The sequence below is a fragment of the Nematostella vectensis genome, chromosome 8, assembly GCF_932526225.1.
Source record: "Nematostella vectensis chromosome 8, jaNemVect1.1, whole genome shotgun sequence".
Taxonomy (NCBI): Eukaryota; Metazoa; Cnidaria; class Anthozoa; order Actiniaria; family Edwardsiidae; genus Nematostella; species Nematostella vectensis.
In genome coordinates this window covers 6,817,723-6,840,459 of record NC_064041.1, presented here as the reverse complement: position 1 = coordinate 6,840,459, position 22,737 = coordinate 6,817,723, and the positions used below count along the sequence as shown (strand labels likewise).

The window sequence follows — 22,737 nt, the reverse complement described above, 5'->3', positions numbered from 1 at the left end:
TAATCGCAACATTCAATCAAAAAAACAATGGAGTGCGATGATGCATACCGATAGACAAAACAATATATGGGTTCCCTGTGCCATGACGTCATGATCGTTGTGCCCGCGTTCCATTCAAAATGGCGGCAACCACGAGATAACCTCAGATTCAGATAAAATACACCTTTTCTTATCTTTATACGAACAATACTAGATAAATACATATACGCATAACACATTTGAAAATACTGGGCCAATATGTCGGACGACGAGGACGCCCCACAAGCCAAACGGCAAAGAATTCACTTCGGCAGTTTGGAAGAAGTTGAGAAAAACCGGCTTGCTTCACAAACAACGGGTAAAGATGGCAAAGAAATGGATGAAGTAGACCGCATTATCAGTAATGCCATAATGGAAGGGATACAATCAGGAAATATCAATATTAGTGAGGGTAAGATATATTATAAATACAATTATGTTGTCTTATACAGTATCAGTTATATACAGTTATATAGTTATATACAGTTATATAGTTATATACAGTTATATAGTTATATACAGTTATATAGTTATATACAGTTATATAGTTATATACAGTTATACAGTAACCGACATAAAATCTTGAAACCCGGCAAAGAATGATATTTTCTTCGGGTCTGCTGTCTGCTACCCTGGGTACCAGAGCCTCCAGGCTTCTCTCTTCCAGTGACGCGCAGCAAAAATGCCTCGACATGCGAAGCAAGGATGCTCTGGGTGGGCAAGTAGCTTTTTCAGTTCCAGTCTCGAAATACATGCCTAAACCGGTTTGCAGGTATGACATCAGTCACACAACATAAGAGCTGTAAGCTTTCAAAGTTTTGTTGTTTTTGAACTCAAGTGATTAAAAGTTTTGCCTAATGGCCCATGGAGTAATTTTCCCTGCATCCCATCCATGTATTCACATTTTCCTTGTATTGACTGTTCTATAGAAATCGATGTTTGTGAAGTCTCATTGTTCACTCTTTGTGGAGCAGGTATTCTGCAGTTGCTCCTTTTCCTGCTCTAATTTGTTCCATAGAACATCTGTTTATTATTCTTTACCAGCAAACGTTACAATAAGAAACGACTTGCGTAAGGCAGCTTGAAAAGCTAGAGAATGTACAGTAATAGAGTAATAGAATCATTGATAGAGAACTGCAAAAATTCAAATCAACAAATGCAAGGACAGGTGAGCAATCGAGAGCGATGGGTTAGAAAAGCCCCAGAAAGTAACCGTTCACGCCCCGATGCGGGCTGGCTTACAGTAGCTTCAACTTCGCCTTCGGTACAAACTGCAAGATCCCTGCAGCTCCAGCCAGAGAACAATTAGGATAATCAAGGACAGTTGTCGAAACTAGCCTTGAAATCTGTGTACTTGTTTGTAAGCAAATCAACTACACGCGATCGAACAGCTGAACTTTCAACCTTTGCAAAACAAACCACTAATATGGGTATATTGACCAAATATGGTTTTGTGTTACTATGACAATCTTGTTGACCAATCAGCGGCAGATTTCAAAATATGTATTCCACTTTACTTGTCACTGCATTTTGGCTAAGCGTCACTGGACGAGAGAAGTCTGGAGGCTCTGGTACCCAGGGTAGCAGTCTGCAGATGTCACAAGCCCCCTTAGTCTGCAAATGTCACACACACTCGAGTCCGTAAATGCCCACAATCTTGAGTCCACAAATGTCACACACACTCAAGTCCGTAAATGCCCATAATCTTGAGTCTGCAAATGTCACACACACTCCAGTCTGTAAATGCCCATAATCTTGAGTCTGCAAATGTCACACACACTCGAGTCCGTAAATGCCCACAATCTTGAGTCTGCACATGTCACACAAACTCAAGTCTGTAAATGCCCACAATCTTAAGTCTGCAAATGTCACAAACCACCTTAGTCTGCAAATGTCACACACACTTGAGTCTGCAAATGTCACACACTCTCAAGTAATTATCCTTGTCATGTGTCAAATGTCTCTGTGCTTACCCAGTTTCGAGTGTTAGCCCTTCGTCAGAGCAAAAAAAGTCTGTATCACAGAGGCATTCAACAATCCTTTTTAACCTTGTGTTGATTCATTCCTTGTGATGTATACATGTGTTGTATGATCACTACCTGATGTACCCTCCTTTACAAGATGCTGTATCCATATCTGTACCCTTGTATCTTATAGTAGGAGAGTGATAAGCTTGACATATTTATTATTATTTTTTTTGGTTACTGTAGGCGAATACCTGGAGCTTTCTGAGGACACGACATCAGAAAGGCACCAGGAACTACTTGAGCAGTTTGAGCGCAGAAAAAAGGTACAGAAAGTTACTTGTGGGATATTAGGTTATCATGAAAGGTGGCCTCTTACCCATTTAATTAAGCGACCATCCTAAGTGGTGGTTATTTGAACCTTCATATACTATAACATACTGTACATCTTCAGGACCAAGTTACAGAAGTTATATCTAATAGGGTTTGAATGAAGAATGTAAATTTTTTATTTTAAAAAGTGTCTGTTATATCTAATAGGGTTTGAATGAAGAATGTAAAATGTTTATTTTGAAAAGTGTCTGTCTATATAGAGGGTATACTCTTGATGGGGGTCAATTATATAGAGGCTTCAATGTACAATACTTTGGAATTGATGAATTGCTGTAGATGAAATGCCCATTTACTAAAAGTTGGTTACTTAATATTTGATATAGAGGTACTGTACCATTTGTACATTTTAGCACATGAATTCAAAAAAAGAATTAATAAAAAGGTGAGAAAATCATTAGCAACATATTTAGCATGAAAAGTTCAGAAACAATTTTCTTTTTGGTTGGAAGCGGGATAGGTGGGTGAATTTTTAGTGAATCATGGGATTTTAGAGGTATACAAAAGTAAAAATGTATTGATCTCCGTGCTATCAGATACTTGCAGTGCTAGAAAAACTGTAGTGTTATTGATTTATAGGACCATCCCTCCCCCTGAAAGCCGCATCCTACTGCATTATATTACCATTTGGCCATTTGCCACTAGCGCTTGACAAAAGGCCATTCCAAATGACAAATGGCCAATGTGAGACAGTGTTGGACAGTATTGGATTTTAGAGGTATACAAAAGTAAAAAATTATCTATTATGTTTACAGGCACGGATGATAACTGTTCCAACTGACAATGCCGCAGTACAGGCCCGACTGCGGGAGTTAGGAGAGCCCATCAGTGAGTAAAAATATAAGCCAGGGCCCCATGTAGCCACACCAATTCATTAAAGCGTTGTGCAGGTTGTGTAGGTTGATGTGGTAATGAACAACTTGCACTAACAAATTACATGACTTTTGAGGTGTCAAACTTGCTAATGCACCACTTTTAGCGTGAATATAACGGCATCAACTTTTCAGTGCTAACAAGTCAGCCACAATTTTTCTTTGTCAGAAAGGGCTTACAGGCACATCCATTTCTGTGTTTAATTTGGCTTGAAATTGCCACTCAAAATTTATGTGGGTTCTTAAAGCATGCCGATTAGAGAACCTGTTTCTATACATTTATCTATATAATGTTGTCTTTCATAGCCTTTTACATTTTTTAAATCTCTTTTTAGCCTTGTTTGGTGAGGGACCTCCAGAGAGAAGGGACAGGTTGAGAAAAATGCTTGCTGAGCTAGGTGAGTGCCATAGGAGATTGATGAGTACAAACTACAGTCAACTCTTATAAACTTTAACAGAAAATCTTTATTTGTTTTATACACCCCTTTTTCTCAGGTATGCGGCTTCGCTATGATACAGAAGTTCTGATTCAAACAAAATGTACTCTTGCTATGTCTCTATATTACATGTCTGTGTGTATATGTATGGGAATGTCTAACATTGTGTTACCTTGTAAGGTGATGATGCTTTGAAGCAAGAAGAGAAAGAACCTCCCAAGACAGAGGAGGTATACTGTACATTACTGTACATTCAGCTGTTGGTCCCTTAAGTGATTGTGTGTGTTTTTTTTCTTACTATATACAGTAGCAGCCTATTTTCAAATGGCAGGAGTATGTGCATTGAAGCACGCACTATGAACATTGAAGCACATACTGTAGTTTCTCCTAAAATGATGCCCTGGCTTTTAAAAATACTCCAAGGTTTGAGACATTTTCCCTTGGATTTGATTTTCCAGATTGTAGCAGAAGAGGTGTGGTACCACGAGGGACCGCAAGAGTTGCAAGTTGCACGGACATGGATTGCAAACTACTCTCTACCCAGGTTAGTCTCAACAATAACAGAATTTATGTACAGTACAACAGTGTCAGCTAATCAAAAAGCTCCACAGTATGCACCTAAATTAACTTTGCCTGCCTTTTCTTTGATAGAGCTGATGAGAGATTAAAGAAGGCACGAATATCCCATGCGCGCCCAGAAACAGAAAAGGCTGCCAAGACTCAAGAACTTCACCGAAAACTTAGGGTAAATCATTACAAAATCGTTGGTTGAACATCTATATGTATTGAGTACAGTACAGTACAACACATATAAGAGTAAGGTACAAAGATAACAAGAACACAGGTAACTCAAACCCCCATCCAACTTAAACTACAGTTCTTTGACTTTGAATTCTCTATTATTCATTTGAATAATACTGTATTGTACAGTAAAAGCAACATCATAGATTTATTTGTAAAGTCTAGAACTCTCAACAATTCTAGTTTTTATTCAGTTGTATGATATATGAACTGTAAAAGCAGCATTATACTGTATGTACTTGTACAGTATTTAAATTTGTTAAGTCCTCAATTTTCTATTTTAATTTGGTTGCTTAAAAGCGCTTTCTGATATATCTGTAAGCCTTTCATTTTGTATGCATTTGTGAATTTGGTTCTTTGTCTTGCATACTGTACTGTGTACTATAACATGCTCTTTCTTGTGTTACCAGAGTTTGAATAATTCCTGCAGTCAAATAGGCGACAGCAGACCCCTCTCATACTGTCAGTTCTCACCGGACTCGAAACTTCTTGCAACAGCATCTTGGTAATTATACAAATTCTCCTTTAAGTGTTCTATTTGGTGAGGGACTGTTAAAGGAATAAGTTTGAGAACACCTTTTTTTATCAGTTGTTGTTGTTGTTGTTGTGTTTGTTTGTTTGTTACTAGACTGGGACATTCACCCCCGCCTCTTATAAGCCCTAAATGATATCATTGTCAATGCACTTTTTAAGAAACATGTGTTATTTATATACCCTGTAAGTAGATTACACCAAAAATTAAAGACGAAAATTTGGCAGTGGAATTCCAGTTTTTGGTGTATTGTATTCGTTCTTCTGGTTCACGAACACGACTATATGGGCTTTTTGTATTTTATTAGTATTTACACTAAAAGTAGTTTATACCAAAAATACTGTACCAAGTGTTAAACGTGTTTTTGAGATGCTGTAAGCCTTGTGTCTATAAAGTCCACCTTTCCAATAAAGATTAGTTTGTCTGCCTAGTTCGTTTGTTACATTACACATTTCACTGTAGGGTGATACTCCAATCTTCAATTTAGCTTACAGTCAAAAGGGTATTGAGTATGCATTTTTTTGCTAACAAATCACATAGTCATCTGACCACTCCTTTGTTATTGTTTACATTTGAAAACAAAATTGTCCTTTTGCAGGAAAAAAAATAACGACGGTCCAAGTATGATTCTTTCCTTTCAATATTTGATCACTTAATGGAAATGGATGCTTTGTGTGATCAAAATGGCGTCCTTTTTGGCAATTTGTGACTCATGACTGTTTTGCCTTAAAGGAGTGGACTGTGTAAGCTTTGGTCTGTCCCAGACTGTGAACCGGTTTCTACAATGAAAGGTATGTAAAGCTTTATACAAAGGGTTGTTAAGTGTCTTACAATATTTTATATCTGAGTGTCATGAGACAGATTTGCTTTTGTAGGATCTGTCAAGTTTCTAAGGTTCTAGCAATTATGGGTTTTAATAAATATAATCCTGAAGTTTTGATTAGATAATCAATATAAAGTTGCTCCTCCATGGAGTGTTTGCCTGCAAAATTGGTTCACTGTAGTTTTAATTCCAGATAGAGGTAATGTCTTGAATCCTTCATAATCTTGGTAAAGCCCTTCAAGCGCATAACCAGGATTGGCCGTGCAGGGGGGGGGGGGGGATGCACCGTCATGGGTATCATATGGAAAAAAAACATAGTATTTGAAGTTGCCTTAATATAAAATGGCCCAATTTTTGGCTGCCAAGGGTGGTGCACACAAACCCTGTGTATTCGCCTGACCTTTGTGCGTACAGACGAGCAGTATCTTTTTATAAACAAAAATTGTTCTTTTGCAGGCCATAATGAGAGGGTCTGCTCGATAGTCTTTCACCCCCAAGCCAGACTGAGTCTTGACGAGACCACGCCTTCTATGGCTTCCAGTGGGGCTGATGGGACAGTTCTGCTTTGGAATTTTAAATCGTGAGTGCAGATATGGAAAATGTCATGGTGTTTTCCTGAAATGAGACATTATTGACTGATTGTAAATGGACCAATACATGTATATGTACTGTACATAAAACTTTAATCAAAGTTTAGTCAAATCAAATATCAAATAGTCAAATCTTTTGACTATTTGTGATCAATAAATATTGCGGAATTATTAAATAAAGCATTGGTTTTGCATGTTACACATTCGCGTTTTTATACCCTCGTGTGATTATGGCCATTTAAATAATCGTGATTGCGCTGTACAATAAAAGATTTTGCATTAGTATTTAATTGCCCCATTGCAAGGGCAATCTAGGTAATCAGTTTGCATCCTATGTAGTTATTGTTCTAGATGTTAATTAAGAACTTTAGCTGTCCACCTAAATGATGAGTTGCTTGAATAAAAAAAAATCACATGAAAGTGAACTGAACCCTTGATGTGTAATATATTTAGATTTATTACTGACCTGTATTACTGAGAATGTGAACGTATTTACCGGCGTATAAAGCGCATTTTTTTACTCCCAAAATGACCTCGAAAAAAGGGGTGCGCATTATACGAGGAACCGAATGTTCTCAGTATGATAAAAAGCGGAAATCAATGAGGAAATGCGGCGATCCCACTGTACGTTAGAAACAGTCACAAAATCGCTTTAAAATAACGTTGTAAATAGTATTTCAACGAAGCGAACATCTTCCTCATCACTTGTTTTGTAAAAAAAAATAATGTGAGATCTTATGATGTTGCCTTGGTGCCAAATCTAATGCACGGAATGTTTGATTGTTCTAGTGAGAACCCTATAGCTAATATCGAGGGACACGACAAGCGAGTACCACGACTGGCCTACCACCCGTCAGGACGATTCCTAGGGACCACATGGTAAGAAATGTTGTACAGTTGTCCCTAACAATTTATAAAGACCTTCGTAAGATACTACCTTACTAACTACTTTAATAAGCATTAAGTGTTTAATAAACACCTTGTCTATACATAAAGTACGGTAAGGGGTTGAGTTGGACTTGTATTTATAGATTTTTATGAAAATAAATTTAGCCCACGCATTTAAAAGGAAAATGTTTCAGTTTTTAAGATTACAGCACATTTTAATTCCACTTGTTTTGCTTGATTTATTATCCCAAAATCGCGGAATATAGTGATCTAGTTTTTATGATAATAGAAAAATCGCGAAAATAAAGTGTCGCGAAATACTGTATCGCCCAAATTTTGACGTCGCTAAAATTAAGTGTAATAAAGTAGTAACTATCTATGGAAAAGCGTACACATGTACAAGGGTACTTGTTTTTTTAAAAACCATTTTTTGGGTGGGAGGACGTTATTCTTTTGATTTGATTTTTTTATGGATTTTGTATGGGCAAATTTTCCCCCGTGGGCACGGGGGAAGATGCCATCTGCACTCAATAAAATATTCACATATGAAGAATCTTTTACTGTCCATAATCTGATGTCTGCAATGTTTATTCAATAGGGTTTAATCACGTGACTGTTGGGTGGCAAACTAGCGCGCGCTCAGGTTTTTAGCGGCAAAATAACAGCAACAAAAACCAACTTATTCAGCGCTTACGTAAAAAGCCAGAATTCTTTTTTTTTTTCCGAAAGGGTTTGGTTTAATTTGAAGCTTCTATTTTTTTCAGTCGTTCTCTGGTGTGACGGGCGCTGTCATTTCTTATTTTTATTTTATTTTTAATTTTTGCCACCCATAAAGGTCACATGATCTCTTAGAGCAAGTCCCCTATTGTCTATGCAATTGTCCATACGTTTTTTTCTGGGAACCGTGTGAGCCGTCTGTTTGACCGTTAGAAATCCCAGAAAAGCGTGTTTGAAAATTTTACAACGGAAAAAAACATTGGTATAGCTTATTATCAATAAAGTGCTGTTGTGAATCCATGAGGCGAAGTCACTTTCTTACCCTTACCAGTCATAGTCCGGAAGCATGTGTTTTCCCGTGAGCAATTCGTGAAAAGGTTAGGGAATAGTCTAGTAGTGTTCATTTGTGAAGAAGGTTAGGAAATAGTCTAGTAGTGTTCATTTGTGAAGAAGGTTACGGAATAGTCTAGTAGTGTTCATTTGTGAAGAAGGTTAGGGAATAGTCTAGTAGTGTTCATTTGTGAAGAAGGTTAGGGAATAGTCTAGTAGTGTTCATTTGTGAAGAAGGTTAGGGAATAGTCTAGTAGTGTTCATTCGTGAAGAAGGTTAGGGAATAGTCTAGTAGTGTTCATTTGTGAAGAAGGTTAGGAAATAGTCTAGTAGTGTTCATTTGTGAAGAAGGTTACGGAATAGTCTAGTAGTGTTCATTTGTGAAGAAGGTTAGGGAATAGTCTAGTAGTGTTCATTAGTGAAGAAGGTTAGGGAATAGTCTAGTAGTGTTCATTTGTGAAGAAGGTTAGGGAATAGTCTAGTAGTGTTCATTTGTGAAAAAGGTTAGGGAATAGTCTTGTAGTGTTCATTTGTGAAGAAGGTTAGGGAATAGTCTAGTAGTGTTCATTAGTGAAGAAGGTTAGGGAATAGTCTAGTAGTGTTCATTTGTGAAGAAGGTTAGGGAATAGTCTAGTAGTGTTCATTTGTGAAAAGGTTAGGGAATAGTCTAGTAGTGTTCATTTGTGAAGAAGGTTAGGGAATAGTCTAGTAGTGTTCATTTGTGAAAAGGTTAGGGAATAGTCTAGTAGTGTTCATTTGTGAAGAAGGTTAGGGAATAGTCTAGTAGTGTTCATTTGTGAAGAAGGTTAGGGAATAGTCTAGTAGTGTTCATTTGTGAAGAAGGTTAGGGAATAGTCTAGTAGTGTTCATTTGTGAAGAAGGTTAGGGAATAGTCTAGTAGTGTTCATTTGTGAAGAAAGTTAGGGAATAGTCTAGTAGTGTTCATTTGTGAAGAAGGTTAGGGAATAGTCTAGTAGTGTTCATTTGTGAAGAAGGTTAGGGAATAGTCTAGTAGTCTTCATTCGTGAAGAAGGTTAGGGAATAGTCTAGTAGTGTTCATTTGTGAAAAGGTTAGGGAATAGTCTAGTAGTGTTCATTTGTGAAGAAGGTTAGGGAATAGTCTAGTAGTGTTCATTTGTGAAGAAGGTTAGGGAATAGTCTAGTAGTGTTCATTTGTGAAGAATGTTAGGGAATAGTCTAGTAGTGTTCATTTGTGAAGAAGGTTAGGGAATAGTCTAGTAGTGTTCATTTGTGAAGAAGGTTAGGGAATAGTCTAGTAGTGTTCATTCGTGAAGAAGGTTAGGGAATAGTCTAGTAGTGTTCATTTGTGAAAAGGTTAGGGAATAGTCTAGTAGTGTTCATTTGTGAAAGGGTTAGGGAATAGTCTAGTAGTGTTCATTCGTGAAGAAGGTTAGGGAATAGTCTAGTAGTGTTCATTTGTGAAAAGGTTAGGGAATAGTCTAGTAGTGTTCATTTGTGAAGAAGGTTAGGGAATAGTCTAGTAGTGTTCATTCGTAAAGAAGGTTAGGGAATAGTCTAGTAGTGTTCATTCGTGAAGAAGGTTAGGGAATAGTCTAGTAGTGTTCATTCGTGAAGAAGGTTAGGGAATAGTCTAGTAGTGTTCATTTGTGAAGAAGGTTAGGGAATAGTCTAGTAGTGTTCATTCGTGAAGAAGGTTAGGGAATAGTCTAGTAGTGTTCATTTGTGAAAAGGTTAGGGAATAGTCTAGTAGTGTTCATTTGTGAAGAAGGTTAGGGAATAGTCTAGTAGTGTTCATTTGTGAAGAAGGTTATGGAATAGTCTAGTAGTGTTCATTTGTGAAGAAGGTTAGGGAATAGTCTAGTAGTGTTCATTTGTGAAGAAGGTTAGGGAATAGTCTAGTAGTGTTCATTTGTGAAGAAGGTTAGGGAATAGTCTAGTAGTGTTCATTTGTGAAGAAGGTTAGGGAATAGTCTAGTAGTGTTCATTCGTGAAGAAGGTTAGGGAATAGTCTAGTAGTGTTCATTTGTCCCTAAGCAACCCAAAACAACTTGTCGACAATTCTGAAAAGCGTTCGGGGGGTACTTGAGAGAGGTTTAGAAATGGCCCCTTTGAGCCAGCATGAAAACGAGGCTAAAATCATAAAAATAAGTATAACTCTGTTTTACGTCATCCAATCTCTGTCATGCTTTGATTAAATAACTTTAACAGCGTTGCGCGTGGTTTGAAATGGTCATGTGACCAATCTTACATGGAAACTAGGCTCAAAACCAGAATTAGCTATTTTAATTAAAATCCATTAGCAGTCAACGTATTTGTCCAAAACTCACCAGTTATATTTACTTCATTCAAGATATTCACGTGACTGCTATAGCATGAAAACGAGACTGGGATTGAAAGCGTTTTTGAACTTTCTTTTCAATAAGAAATCTCTATCAAACCCGACATATGCTTAGTAACAACTATTCGTCAGTTTCGATAGCCATATCATGGCCGATCTTGTATGAAAATGAGACAATTACTCTCAGAAATCGAAGTGAACGGCCAGAACAATAGTCCCCTTCGCAGCCCCCAGCGTTCAGAGTCACAAAGCGCTCCCCGCTTGTAGGGGTTGCTCAGATTCGAATTACATTCCTTTCCCGCTTTTAGCCAATCAAATTTTGGGTACCATATCTCGGTACCATCAGAGTTCACGCACAGACGAGATTGACGTTTTCGAATGATACAGTTCGCACACAAACTTGTCCACTGCCTTAATCACGCCGTCTGAAGGTGTAGGCGCTGTACCCAGCTGTGCAATCGTTCTACAGTGCTCTTTGTCAAGCCCTGTGAATGCCTGTCAGCATAAGAACTTTGCATGGCCTGAAAAACCACCGGTGTTGTCAGCACCACTTGGGGCAGCATTTCTTGCATGGAAGATAGGTCTTATTGCAATCGTACTTTAATGACGTCCTTTGCAGGCGACAAAAACTCGTCGCATAACTCGTGTGATTTCCTCAGTGTTGGGACTAATACCATCCGTACAGGGTGAGTTAATTGCAATCTCAATGGCATCCGCAGCGCAAAGTAGCATCCTCGTGTCGGCCTATTCTTGGTTGCTCTGAAGATGCTTCACGTTCTATGTTCTGTAGCCCAAACATGCCGTCAATGATGCTGACTTTCGAGGGCGGTCTGGGATGGCCTTTTGCTTCTGTTGGAGTGTCGGGTGTCCTGTTGTGTTCTGCCGCTTCTGATGTGGACGATGGCAAGTTCTCTAGTATGGCCATTAGCGCACTCAATGATGTCGCAATCAATGAATAACAAACTCAAATTTCGATTTATACCTCTAAGATTGTTTCCTTTTCAAACCAGTAAAGTACTCGCTGAAGTTTAACGCGCAGAGGTACGCTCATTTTTTTTTGTTAGCCTCGTTTTCATTCTGGATCACGGGCCATTTTTAACCCGTCTTCAACCCGCTTTCAATCCCAGCCTCGTTTTCATACTATAGCAGTCACGTGACTATCTTTAAATGATTATGACTTTGTCGGCTTTGTGTGCCTTAGTTAATTTAACTGGTGAGTTTTCGACAAATACGTCATCCAATCTCAAGGTTATGTAGCCTCGTTTCCATGCTGGCTCAAAGGGGCCATTTCTAAACCTTCCTCAAGTACCCCCCGAACGCATTTCAGTATTGTCGACAGGTTGTCTTGGGTTCCTTAGGGACTAATGAACACTACTACACTATTCCCTAACCTTCTTCACAAATGAACACTACTAGACTATTCCCTAACCTTCTTCACAAATGAACACTACTAGACTATTCCCTAACCTTCTTCACGAATGAACACTACTAGACTATTCCCTAACCTTCTTCACAAATGAACACTACTAGACTATTCCCTAACCTTCTTCACGAATGAACACTACTAGACTATTCCCTAACCTTCTTCACGAATGAACACTACTAGACTATTCCCTAACCTTCTTCACGAATGAACACTACTAGACTATTCCCTAACCTTCTTCACGAATGAACACTACTAGACTATTCCCTAACCTTCTTCACAAATGAACACTACTAGACTATTCCCTAACCTTCTTCACAAATGAACACTACTAGACTATTCCCTAACCTTTTCACAAATGAACACTACTAGACTATTCCCTAACCTTCTTCACGAATGAACACTACTAGACTATTCCCTAACCTTTTCACAAATGAACACTACTAGACTATTCCCTAACCTTCTTCACAAATGAACACTACTAGACTATTCCCTAACCTTCTTCACGAATGAACACCACTAGACTATTCCCTAACCTTCTTCACAAATGAACACTACTAGACTATTCCCTAACCTTCTTCACGAATGAACACTACTAGACTATTACCTAACCTTCCTCACAAATGAACACTACTAGACTATTCCCTAACCTTCTTCACGAAATGAACACTACTAGACTATTCCCTAACCTTCTTCACGAATGAACACTACTAGACTGTTCCCTAACCTTCTTCACGAATGAACACCACTAGACTATTCCTTAACCTTCTTCACAAATGAACACTACTAGACTATTCCCTAACCTTCTTCACGAATGAACACTACTAGACTATTCCCTAACCTTCTTCTCGAATGAACACTACTAGACTATTCCCTAATCTTCTTCACAAATGAACACTACTAGACTATTCCCTAACCTTCTTCACTAAATGCCCACGGGAATTATTTAACAGACATATGCGCCCCGACTATCATTTCTGCGTCTGTTTGTCCGCTATTCACAGATGACGTCACAGTGTGTTATGAACCCAAAAAGTACACAAGGCAACAAACACATAAGAGTTGCGTAGTTGTTGTTCATGTCACGCTGAAAAAAAAGGGATCAATTTGTTTTATACAACAACGACAATGTTTATATATATTTTTTTTTTTTTTGGGGGGGGGGGGGGGGGGGGGAGAGCACGCGCATGCTGACGCCAAGCGTGCGTGTGGCCTATAAAAACACATGGGCCCTTGACCAATCAGAGCGCGCGATTTGCGAGCGTTTTTTAAAATGTCATTGGAAGATCTCAGGAACCTCTTTTTTTGCAGTTTTGATAATTCTTGGCGCCTTTGGGACTTAGAGCAGTTGAAAGAAGTGTTGCACCAGGTTTGTGGACTATGTTGAAATTTGCAAATTATTCCATGTGTTCCATACAGTATATACTATAATGCAAACTCGCTGCACCTATAGTGCTTTCATTGTTGTTCTTTTTGTTATTATTATTGTTGCGGTTTCTATTGTTTTTGAGGTGAGTTTTCGTTCTTGTGTTTAATGTTGACGCTGTTGCTACTGTTTTTAGTGCGCATGGTCATGATGCATGTTTATTTCCAATGCATAAATGGTGTTTAATATGCAATTGAGCTATTTTCCATTACTCCTGTTGTTGCCATCCTCCCCCCCTTCCTTATCTGATTATAGCAGATTTCGATTTATCGGCGCGCATTTTCAAAACATCGGTTTGTTTTTGGCTTTTGAGAGTTTCTTTTCCGTCAGTAAAACCATTCTAAGCCAATCAGAGTCTCGTTTTGTGCACTTCCCTGGCTTCCCTCTGGACGAAAACTAGACAGTGTCGCGACAGAAAGCCGGGCAACTGCACTAGGCGAGAGATAGTAAGAATCTGATTGGCTTAGAATAATTTGACTGGCGGAACAGAAAATTCCAGAAGCCAAAAACAAATCGATGTTTTGAAAATGCGGCGTCGGCTATAAAATTTTAATAAGAAGAAAATAACAGCTGCTTTTTTTTCCATCCAGGAAGGCCACTCAAGGGAGGTATATGACATCGCCTTCCAGTGTGACGGATCTATGGTAGCTACCTGGTATGTTAACAAAAATGTGCCAATCTTATTCATTTATTCGTTTTATACCCAATTTATTTAAAGTTTACACAGAATAGGCACCCTTCAGGAATTCTGGTATTAATGGGGGTCCTAATTTAACACAAACGTAGACACAAATACATAAAATAGCGTAAATATAAAGATCAATAGATATATTGTAACGATAAATAATTGATACTGTTCAGGGCTTTTTGGTTATACTAGAAGCGAAACTTGTATACTCAAGACATTTTCTAAATAGTGGCTAATTATTTAGCCACGTGCCCACCCATTGCTACGCCCCTCGTGTGAGTGAGCATAACTTTTGTGCTAGTTTCCACAAGATCACCGTTTCAATGTTCCTTTTATTGAACCACTTACACTTTAGGCTGTGTTCACAACCAAAGTCGGGTGTTACGCTCATTGATCCTGTATACTGTGGGCTCACAGAAACAGCTGGTGATCGACCCTAATAATGCTTTTTCCTTTTTATCAATGCGTGCCCAGCGGTTTGGATGCGCGAGGGATGGTGTGGGACTTGCGCACTGGTCAATGTGTCATGCCTCTTGACGGTCACCTACAGAAAGTGCTTGGCATCGATTTCTCGCCAAATGGGTATGTTCGGCTATAAAAACCAGTCTGGCTTCAGTGATGTACGCATTTCAAGCTATCCCGGGAAAGTCCTATTCAATTTTAATTTAAAAAAAAAAAAAACGTGTCCATTCTTTTTGTCGTTGATTTCCCGACAAATGGATCACGGACGATATGGTAGTTTAAAGTTGTTTTTCACTTGGACGTAAGCGTTCCTCACTGGAACCCAAGCACAAGAGGAAGTGCAAGAGAACGCAACTGCTTGATTTTCTTGCGCTTGTGCTTATGTTTGACCGATTCTCTCACGCGTTGCGCTTCAGTTTGCGCTTAACGCTTGTGAGAAGGGTAACAGATGGTTTCGCCCACGTTGTTGTTTCGCCACCTTTAGTGGTGCTTGTGTATGGTTCAAGTGTTGGCTCTGTTTTGTCTTCGTAAATGCAGCTTAAACTTACTTTTGAGGTCATTTCCTTTGCCCTTTTTAGAGCATGAAAGTCAAAGGCCATTTGCTCTACACCGGGGGTGTAGCAGTTCCCTTAGTTCGCCAGTATTAACCAGTATTATTTTCTACATGCACCAGAGTTTGACTCGATTTTATTTGTTGTGTATTATGACCCACGGTTGATACTGGCGAAATAAAGAGACCTTGACACACCCAGTGTCGGCAGCGCCTCTGAGGAACGCGACAGTGAGAAGTCTGATCGATTTAACGCTCTTGACTGTTATTGGCTATTTTGTGTTTTCGTTTATCTTACTTACTTTAGAATTTATAGATAAGAGTCAGGAGTAGATCAAAGTGTAATAATTATTAGTTTTCAGAAGGTTTTCTAAAGAGTTTTTAGGAGTTTTCCTAAGTACCCCCATAGTATATGTAGAAATTTTGCTGAGCAAACTTGAAGCTTGCCTGGTCTCTGGTTGAGTACAGGTACCACATCGCCACAGGAAGTGAGGACCAGAAAGTGATCGTTTGGGACTTGAGAAAGCGGCAAGCTATCTACACAATACCTGCGCATACGAATCTTATATCGTCTGTAAAATATTACGGTAAGTGAAATTGAAAATAAAAAGTAAAGTTCACGTTACACATGAGAGAAGTCAAAAACATCCCAGCATCTATACCAGTCACATACTGCGCTATCAAGTTGAGCGTGGAACGCCAGTACTTTTCCCCATAAGTTTTAGCGCGGAAACAAATAGTTATGACGTCACAACTCACGGAAACAAATAGTTATGACGTCACAACTCAATGTTCTAAAGGTGCAAACTACGGTTTCACTTAGGGCGCATCCGTTGAAAATTCTTAAACGGAGCGAATGGATAATAGGAAAGGTCGAACATACAAACCAGGTTGTCCTCTCGGTAATACTTTAAAGCCGCATTGTCACCAGTTTACTTCCTGAGTTCCGACGGAAACCTCAACCGTTAAAAGACAACAGAATCTATTAAAATCCGAGATATTAAACGGACCATCCGCTGTAAATCATCAATCACATCCTCAAAGAAACTTCCAATAAACACACTGCTTTCAATATTTTTAAATATTTTTCGCGTTTTCCGTTAAAAATCATCGGAGATTGTTACGTAATCGACCGGAAGTAAACTGGTGACAATGCGGCTTTAAGAACATTGATTATTGACGATAATTCAGGGCGGGCTTGACTCAGCCACGATGTATTATCCCGGGAAATTGGTCACTAAAATTTGGAAAGAGTTTTGCGTAAAATAAATACAATACAGTTGCGCCTCCCCTAAATCGATGAAAAATATTTAAAATCTTTGTCGTATTCGACTTTAACTTTAGTTTAGTTCATTGTCAAAAGAATTCTAGAGTCGAGAATGCGTCCTACAAACATTCCGACGTTTGACAGCACTTTGAATTGACGTTACTTCAAACAATCATATGGCGAGAAGCCCGTTACCTACAACCATGTCATCACACAAATGTTCTCACGCTAAATCCCAAAATAGCTCAAAATATGTTTTCGCGTGTCGCGCCACCCCAGAAAATCAGACAGCCCGCTAAAATCCCACTTTCTTTAACCTAACCAAATTCAAAGTGTGCGTTGACAACATGCTTTTGTGACTTCAAAACTTATAGTATGTTTGAGCAAAAACTCGTCGCCAAAACTACTGCCCTTTCACGCTCAACGGGAAAGCGCAGTATCATAGGTAGAATATATGCCAAAATATTTTATTGTTGTACTGGAGGACCTAGTATCGATTAATAATGATTAACTGTGGTCAACTAAGTCTTAGCACATGCTGCTCGATTCATTCCATTCAAGTGTACCATCGTTAGTTGATGTTGTATTGGAGACCTATGAGGTAAACTAAATTCTTCCCAGCGCATACTATCGTATATCAGTACAGAAGTGTATTAGGGTGATTTCGTGGTGTATGCAGTGTAACTTGAGGGTCAAGTATCAATCTATGTGGTAAACCAAATCCATTTTTTATAAGATTGTTGATACAAATGGTGTCACCCACGCCTTTGATATTGTTTATCATTGATAATAAAGCGAATTATTTGCAGGGAAACATTAAAATAACAACCTACGAATGAAGTCTGAAATGTTATTGGCGATATTTGATTGAAAATATCTTCGTTACTTGCTTGAATTAGCCGATGGAAATGGACGCTTTGTGCGACTCGCCCATTAAGCGAGAGCATAAAATGGCGGCTTGATTGGCCTTCTTTAAGTAAACACTGTGACAATAAGGGGACGAGGTTGCAAGAAAGAAATACTTGCCAGCTCTTGGTGTAACACTTCTTTTGTTTTGCAGAAAATTACTTGATATCAGCATCCTACGACTGCAAAGTTAAGGTAATGAAATTTACATTGTATTGTTGATAACTCACAAAATACCCCACAGACAGCCTAACCCCAGGCGTTCTTATCGGGTTTCCTGTTGTTTCAAGAGTTGGGAACCATCCCCTCGAACAGTTGGTGAACTCGTCCTAGGCCCCATCCTTCCTCACGGTTCATCTACATTATCGTCTAAGGGAACTCTGTAATAACGGGAGGGACTAGGCAGTAAGTTTTAAAGGCTTTTATTCTCTTTAGCTAATGTGCTACTTAAAAGCAGTATACGAACTGTATTCTTATCTCGTTAATATACTTACTCATTAGGTAAAATGAGATTTAAACATTTCCGCAACCTAACAAAGTTTAAACTAAAAAAAAAACAGTTAAGAAGAGACATAAAGAGCCGGGTAAATTAAGGGTGTTTTTCCAAACTGCTTGCCCAACCAGCTTATTAGGTTACCTCAGATAGTCGGATAAGTGGAAAAATCAAAGCCATGATGTATGTTACGTCCTGGTCAATTCAGGTGTGGTCGCAGCCTGGCTGGGCTCCCCTTAAGACCCTATCTGGACACGAGCAGAAGGTATCCTGCGTCGACATTTCACCAGGTGCGTCTAGCATGACAAAACCCTCATTGCACTTTCAGTACCATGATTCTCTTGTCTGGCTTTGCCTATCATGGGCTAGCCTCCTCCGCAGGCGTCTCGAGTGATTTGGGAAGAAGGCTTTTTTCGATTTCGGGCTTCCTGTGGCGTGTTCAAGAAAGAGTGGAGCCTGTGTTTGGGTAAATAGGGATTTTGGCTTATTTCTTCTGTCCCCCTCCCTTCTTCCGGCTTCCGGTTTTGGTTCAAATCGCCACAGTAACCCCAATTCATAAAAATTCCGAAAACCTGCGGAGGAGGTTAACCAGGGGCGTAGCGAATACTTCTTCTCGAGTACACACTGTGGCCACTTTCAATACCCCCCTCCTTAAAGACTGCTTTAGACAGAAGATTTAGACGTATGCGACCTGCTTACGACTTTTCTAAGCTCTGCCTGGATTACACACTACGACATTCGCACTCGAACGTCGTAGCAGAGTATTAGTTGATTTACACTCTCAGACTCGAGTTGTAGAGATTCTGCAGGCAAGCCTCATACCACTTAATCGTGCCGTCTAACTGTCAGCCTTAAAAATACAAAAAAGGTTAACGATGTTTTTAGTTAATTCTGCTCTGCATATTTCATTTTGATAGTTTTATATTCACATAAAATCAGAAACATTTTTTTGTGCAGTTCCAGAGCATTTGTTCCATTATATATCAAAATAGAAATTGTCGGATACCTTTTTATGATTCCACCACGCAAGCTCCGTCATAACCACAACCTTTAATTATGTCTTTTACGAAAAAAAAACTGAATCTCTGAAGTACGCTTGTGCGTATCTGGTCGTATTTGTGTCACAAAACGTGCGTAACGGCTGTTTTCACGAGCAAGTGAATATCGGGTTAGAGAGCTAGTTATATGAGAACAGGTATTAAAGATTGCTCCCCAGGCAAGCGATCACATTTGCACTTGAGAAAAGGTAAATAGATCACGTTAAAATGCCGTTTTGTTTGTTAATGTATAACGCAAATAGACAATTTTAGCTATGAAACCTGTAAATGAGATTTGTTATTTTATATTTGTTTGTACATGACCTTGACATAGCGTAGCAGTAGAGGATCTAGGGGGAGTGTTTAATGGTCCCCCCCCCCCCCCTTTGGACTGCCAGAAAGACATATATATATAACAACAACAAATACCCCCTTCCCCCATTTTTATAGAGCCAACCCCCCTTCCCCCCCCCCCCCCCCCGCCCCCTTCAGCCAAAACCTAGATCGGCCCCTGCGTAGATTTGATATAAGGGACCTTAAGACGACGGCTAGGGCAACGAGATGTGAAAAATATGTTCGCGCTTGGCGATCAATTATGATTTAATTGCAATGGAATAAGTAAAACATAGTCAGAGACAGATAAGAATAAACTAAGGACATTATTTCTACGGTAGCGAACGTGGTTAGAGGAGTTTACAGTGTAAACGTCCGCGTCCTCAATTGACCGTGAAAGTTGGAGTTTTTACAGCGTGGTTTTATGGAAAACGGCTAATATGTGTCAGACAGAACGTATTTTCACGTGCTGCTATTGAATTCTTTATCGAATTCCATTGTTTCCTGCCGTCGTCGTCCACGTTGCCGTCGTCGTTGTTTGAGGTCCTAATTATAGGCTGATTCAGCAAGTCTAGTAGAACGTTAGTTGCGCGAATTAGTTATTTTGTGAAGGCACTCATTTCGACTGGCTAGGGATACAAAGACATTTGAAATAAACTGAAATGTTATTACATATTATCATTGTATTAAAAGGCGTTCGTTATTATATTTCAGACGGAGAGTACATCGCATCCACGTCGTTCGACAGAACTTTCAAACTGTGGGCGTCAGAGTAGAGCTTTTGATACTTATAGTGTACCCAACAAGCCTTTCAAGAATAGAGCTGGGTCGGGTTCCTAGAAAGCAGGTTAACGTTAACAGGTTAACCAGGGATAAATGTCAGAGTAGAGCATTTGATACTTATAGTGTACCCAACAAGCCTTTCAACAATAGAGCTGGGTCGGGTTCCTAGAAAGCAGGTTAACGTTAACAGGTTAACCAGGAATAAATGTCAGAGTAGAGCATTAGATACTTATAGTGTACCCAACAAGCCTTTTAAGAATAGAGCTGGGTCGGGTTCCTAGAAAGCAGGTTATCGTTAACAGGTTAACCAGGGATAAATGTCAAAGTAGAGCATTTGATACTTATAGTGTACCCAACAAGCCTTTCAATAATAGAGCTGGGTCGGGTTCCTAGAAAGCAAGTTAACGTTAACAGGTTAACCAGGGATAAATGCTCTTTGTATCCAATCAAATGTCGATTGGATCATGGCTAGCCTAGTGCACACTATGGATATAACGACATAACAACATAGGCGCGCGCACTCTTTTAAGCCCGGCATAACGACATGGGACATAATGACATGAAAAAAACATGTTTTTTTTTTATCTTATGTCATTATTTTTATGTTGTTATGTTGGGCTTTTGTCAAAATGTAGAACCATTCACTTAAACATATGAACATAAGGGTGCACGCGCCTCATTATGTCGTTATGTCACTAGTGTGTACCAGGCATTAGCGGTAACCTGATTCTAGGAACCTGCCCCCGTACTATCTCTAGCATGAGAAAGAACTCTTCTGACATTAAAGCAACCTGCTAATCGGCTCCCATGTGGGGTTATTTGGAAATGATTTGTCCAAGAGCGCGCGAAGGCCGAGGTCAACTTGATCTTCGGGTACGCAAAGTTATGCAAGTCGATCCAGTACCCCCATTTAAGCGCAACAGGATTCCCGATGTTTAAAAGCATTTTCAAATTACCTAAAGAGCCGACTGCCAGGCTACCAATGATGTACCCAAAGCCACACACAAAAGTATATATGTCTAGCATAATAAGGAGTATCTGAACAGACTGCGCTTAGTCTTAGATCAAAAATCCAACATTGAACAACGCCAAATACTCAGACAAAACCTCCTTAACTATACATACCATTTAAGAGCAGAATTTTTAATATAACAGTTGACTGTAAATATCGATTATGTCCATGGTTCGCTGTTGTATTTCTACTCAGAACTGTTCCCATTTCAAAATAAATAAAAAAGATTGAAAACCCCGAATTTTTATATTTATTTAAAGAGAACATAAGATAAGAGAGGGACACTGTGATATTACCCGCGCGCCATGTCGATTCCGAATCTGGCTATTTTTAGTAACCACCACCAAGAGACCATGATATAAGAGAACGAATCCCCGTGGCCCATGATGTCGTCCATGAAAGCTATTTTTAGATTGAGCGAGCTTGTCAATCATAGCATCCATACATGGTTCGTCGCGCCATATTTGGTTATGGGCACCACGAGCTAGTACAATTTCACACCAAATTTTTTCCCTCTGCACTTCTTTACTTCGTTCGCTACCTGTTTTTATCCTTTTAGCTGCTCTTCAAGGCTCATGATCACAATGCTACTCATGGTGTGGTGTCCTGTTATCTGTTAAGTTATCTAATGTTCAGTTAAGGAAGCACGGGTGGCCTAGTGTGTTAGCGCGTCGGCCTCTCACCGCTGTGGCCCAGGTTCGAATCCTGGCTCAAACTGGGGATTTTTCCGGGTTCCTGCCTTGAATCGAATTTGTCACAAGTGAGTTGAAGTTATTCTCCCGTGTTTCCAGTCTTCTCGGATAAGGACACTAAACCGGAGGTCCCGTCTCTTCAAGCTGTACTACACTAAACCTGAACCGAAGGGACGTAAAAGAACCACTGGGGACGCAATAAATCCTCTGGCAGTGACCACCCCCAGTGACAGTGCTTACTAACCGAGGTTACACTTGAGTTGGAGCCGTGCTCTGTTGTGTAAACCTTACCGCTATTTCATATGTGTAATAGTGGTAGAAGCCTTATAAAGCATAAATCATAAATCAGTTATCTAAATTTTATATAAATAAATGGACGGTAAGACGTTGCGGAGACGGACGTCATCATTGGAACATACCCTAATACGGGGGATTCGTTCTCTTACATCATGGTCTCTTGCCACCACCCCACCCCTGCGCGTGAGGATTTTCTCCTTTTATTTTGTCCTACTCCCCCGCGGGCTGCGTGTTGTTGTTTTGCCAACTCGAAAGGAATGAAAAGAGGTCATGTAAAATAACTCGGAAGAAGAAAACAAGTCTAACTTAAGTAAGCAATATTGGCAAATATACTCACAGAAAGCTAAATCCCTGAATAGTTTGACTGTTTTGTTTGTCTGAGCGGCGAAGTGAAAAAGAAAGAAAAAACCGACGAGCGATAAAATGGCTGTGATCCTGCGTTTGATTCAAATCCCGACTCCAGCTTGTATAATAACAACATAATAAAATAACATATAATAATAACAACATCTAAGAAGTACAGTAATATCTCCCTCTTTATTTTCTCACTATTACAAAAGCTCAGATACTTCAGCTTGCTGGCTTTGATCATCACAAAAATGCATTCCCTCGCTACAAGGATAGTTTTATGAAATGTATTTTTCTTGGATTCCTTCTCAATTAACCGGAATATTCACAAAAATCAA

General features: G+C 39.3%; 1 protein-coding gene across 1 annotated transcript; it reads left to right on the top strand.

Annotated features, from left to right (window-relative positions):
- Positions 1-72: 72 nt before the first annotated feature.
- On the top strand, positions 73-21,303 carry LOC5515224 (U4/U6 small nuclear ribonucleoprotein Prp4). Its single transcript, XM_001635308.3, has 18 exons — positions 73-430; positions 2,229-2,308; positions 3,128-3,200; positions 3,580-3,642; positions 3,862-3,911; positions 4,140-4,225; positions 4,333-4,426; positions 4,893-4,987; positions 5,747-5,805; positions 6,294-6,417; positions 7,217-7,306; positions 13,417-13,474; positions 14,122-14,186; positions 14,694-14,801; positions 15,700-15,818; positions 17,559-17,599; positions 18,106-18,187; positions 19,982-21,303. The coding sequence occupies exons 1-18, from the start codon at positions 238-240 to the stop codon at positions 20,041-20,043; spliced, it is 1,542 nt and encodes a 513-aa protein (XP_001635358.1). The 5' UTR covers positions 73-237; the 3' UTR covers positions 20,044-21,303.
- The last annotated feature ends 1,434 nt before the right edge of the window (positions 21,304-22,737 follow it).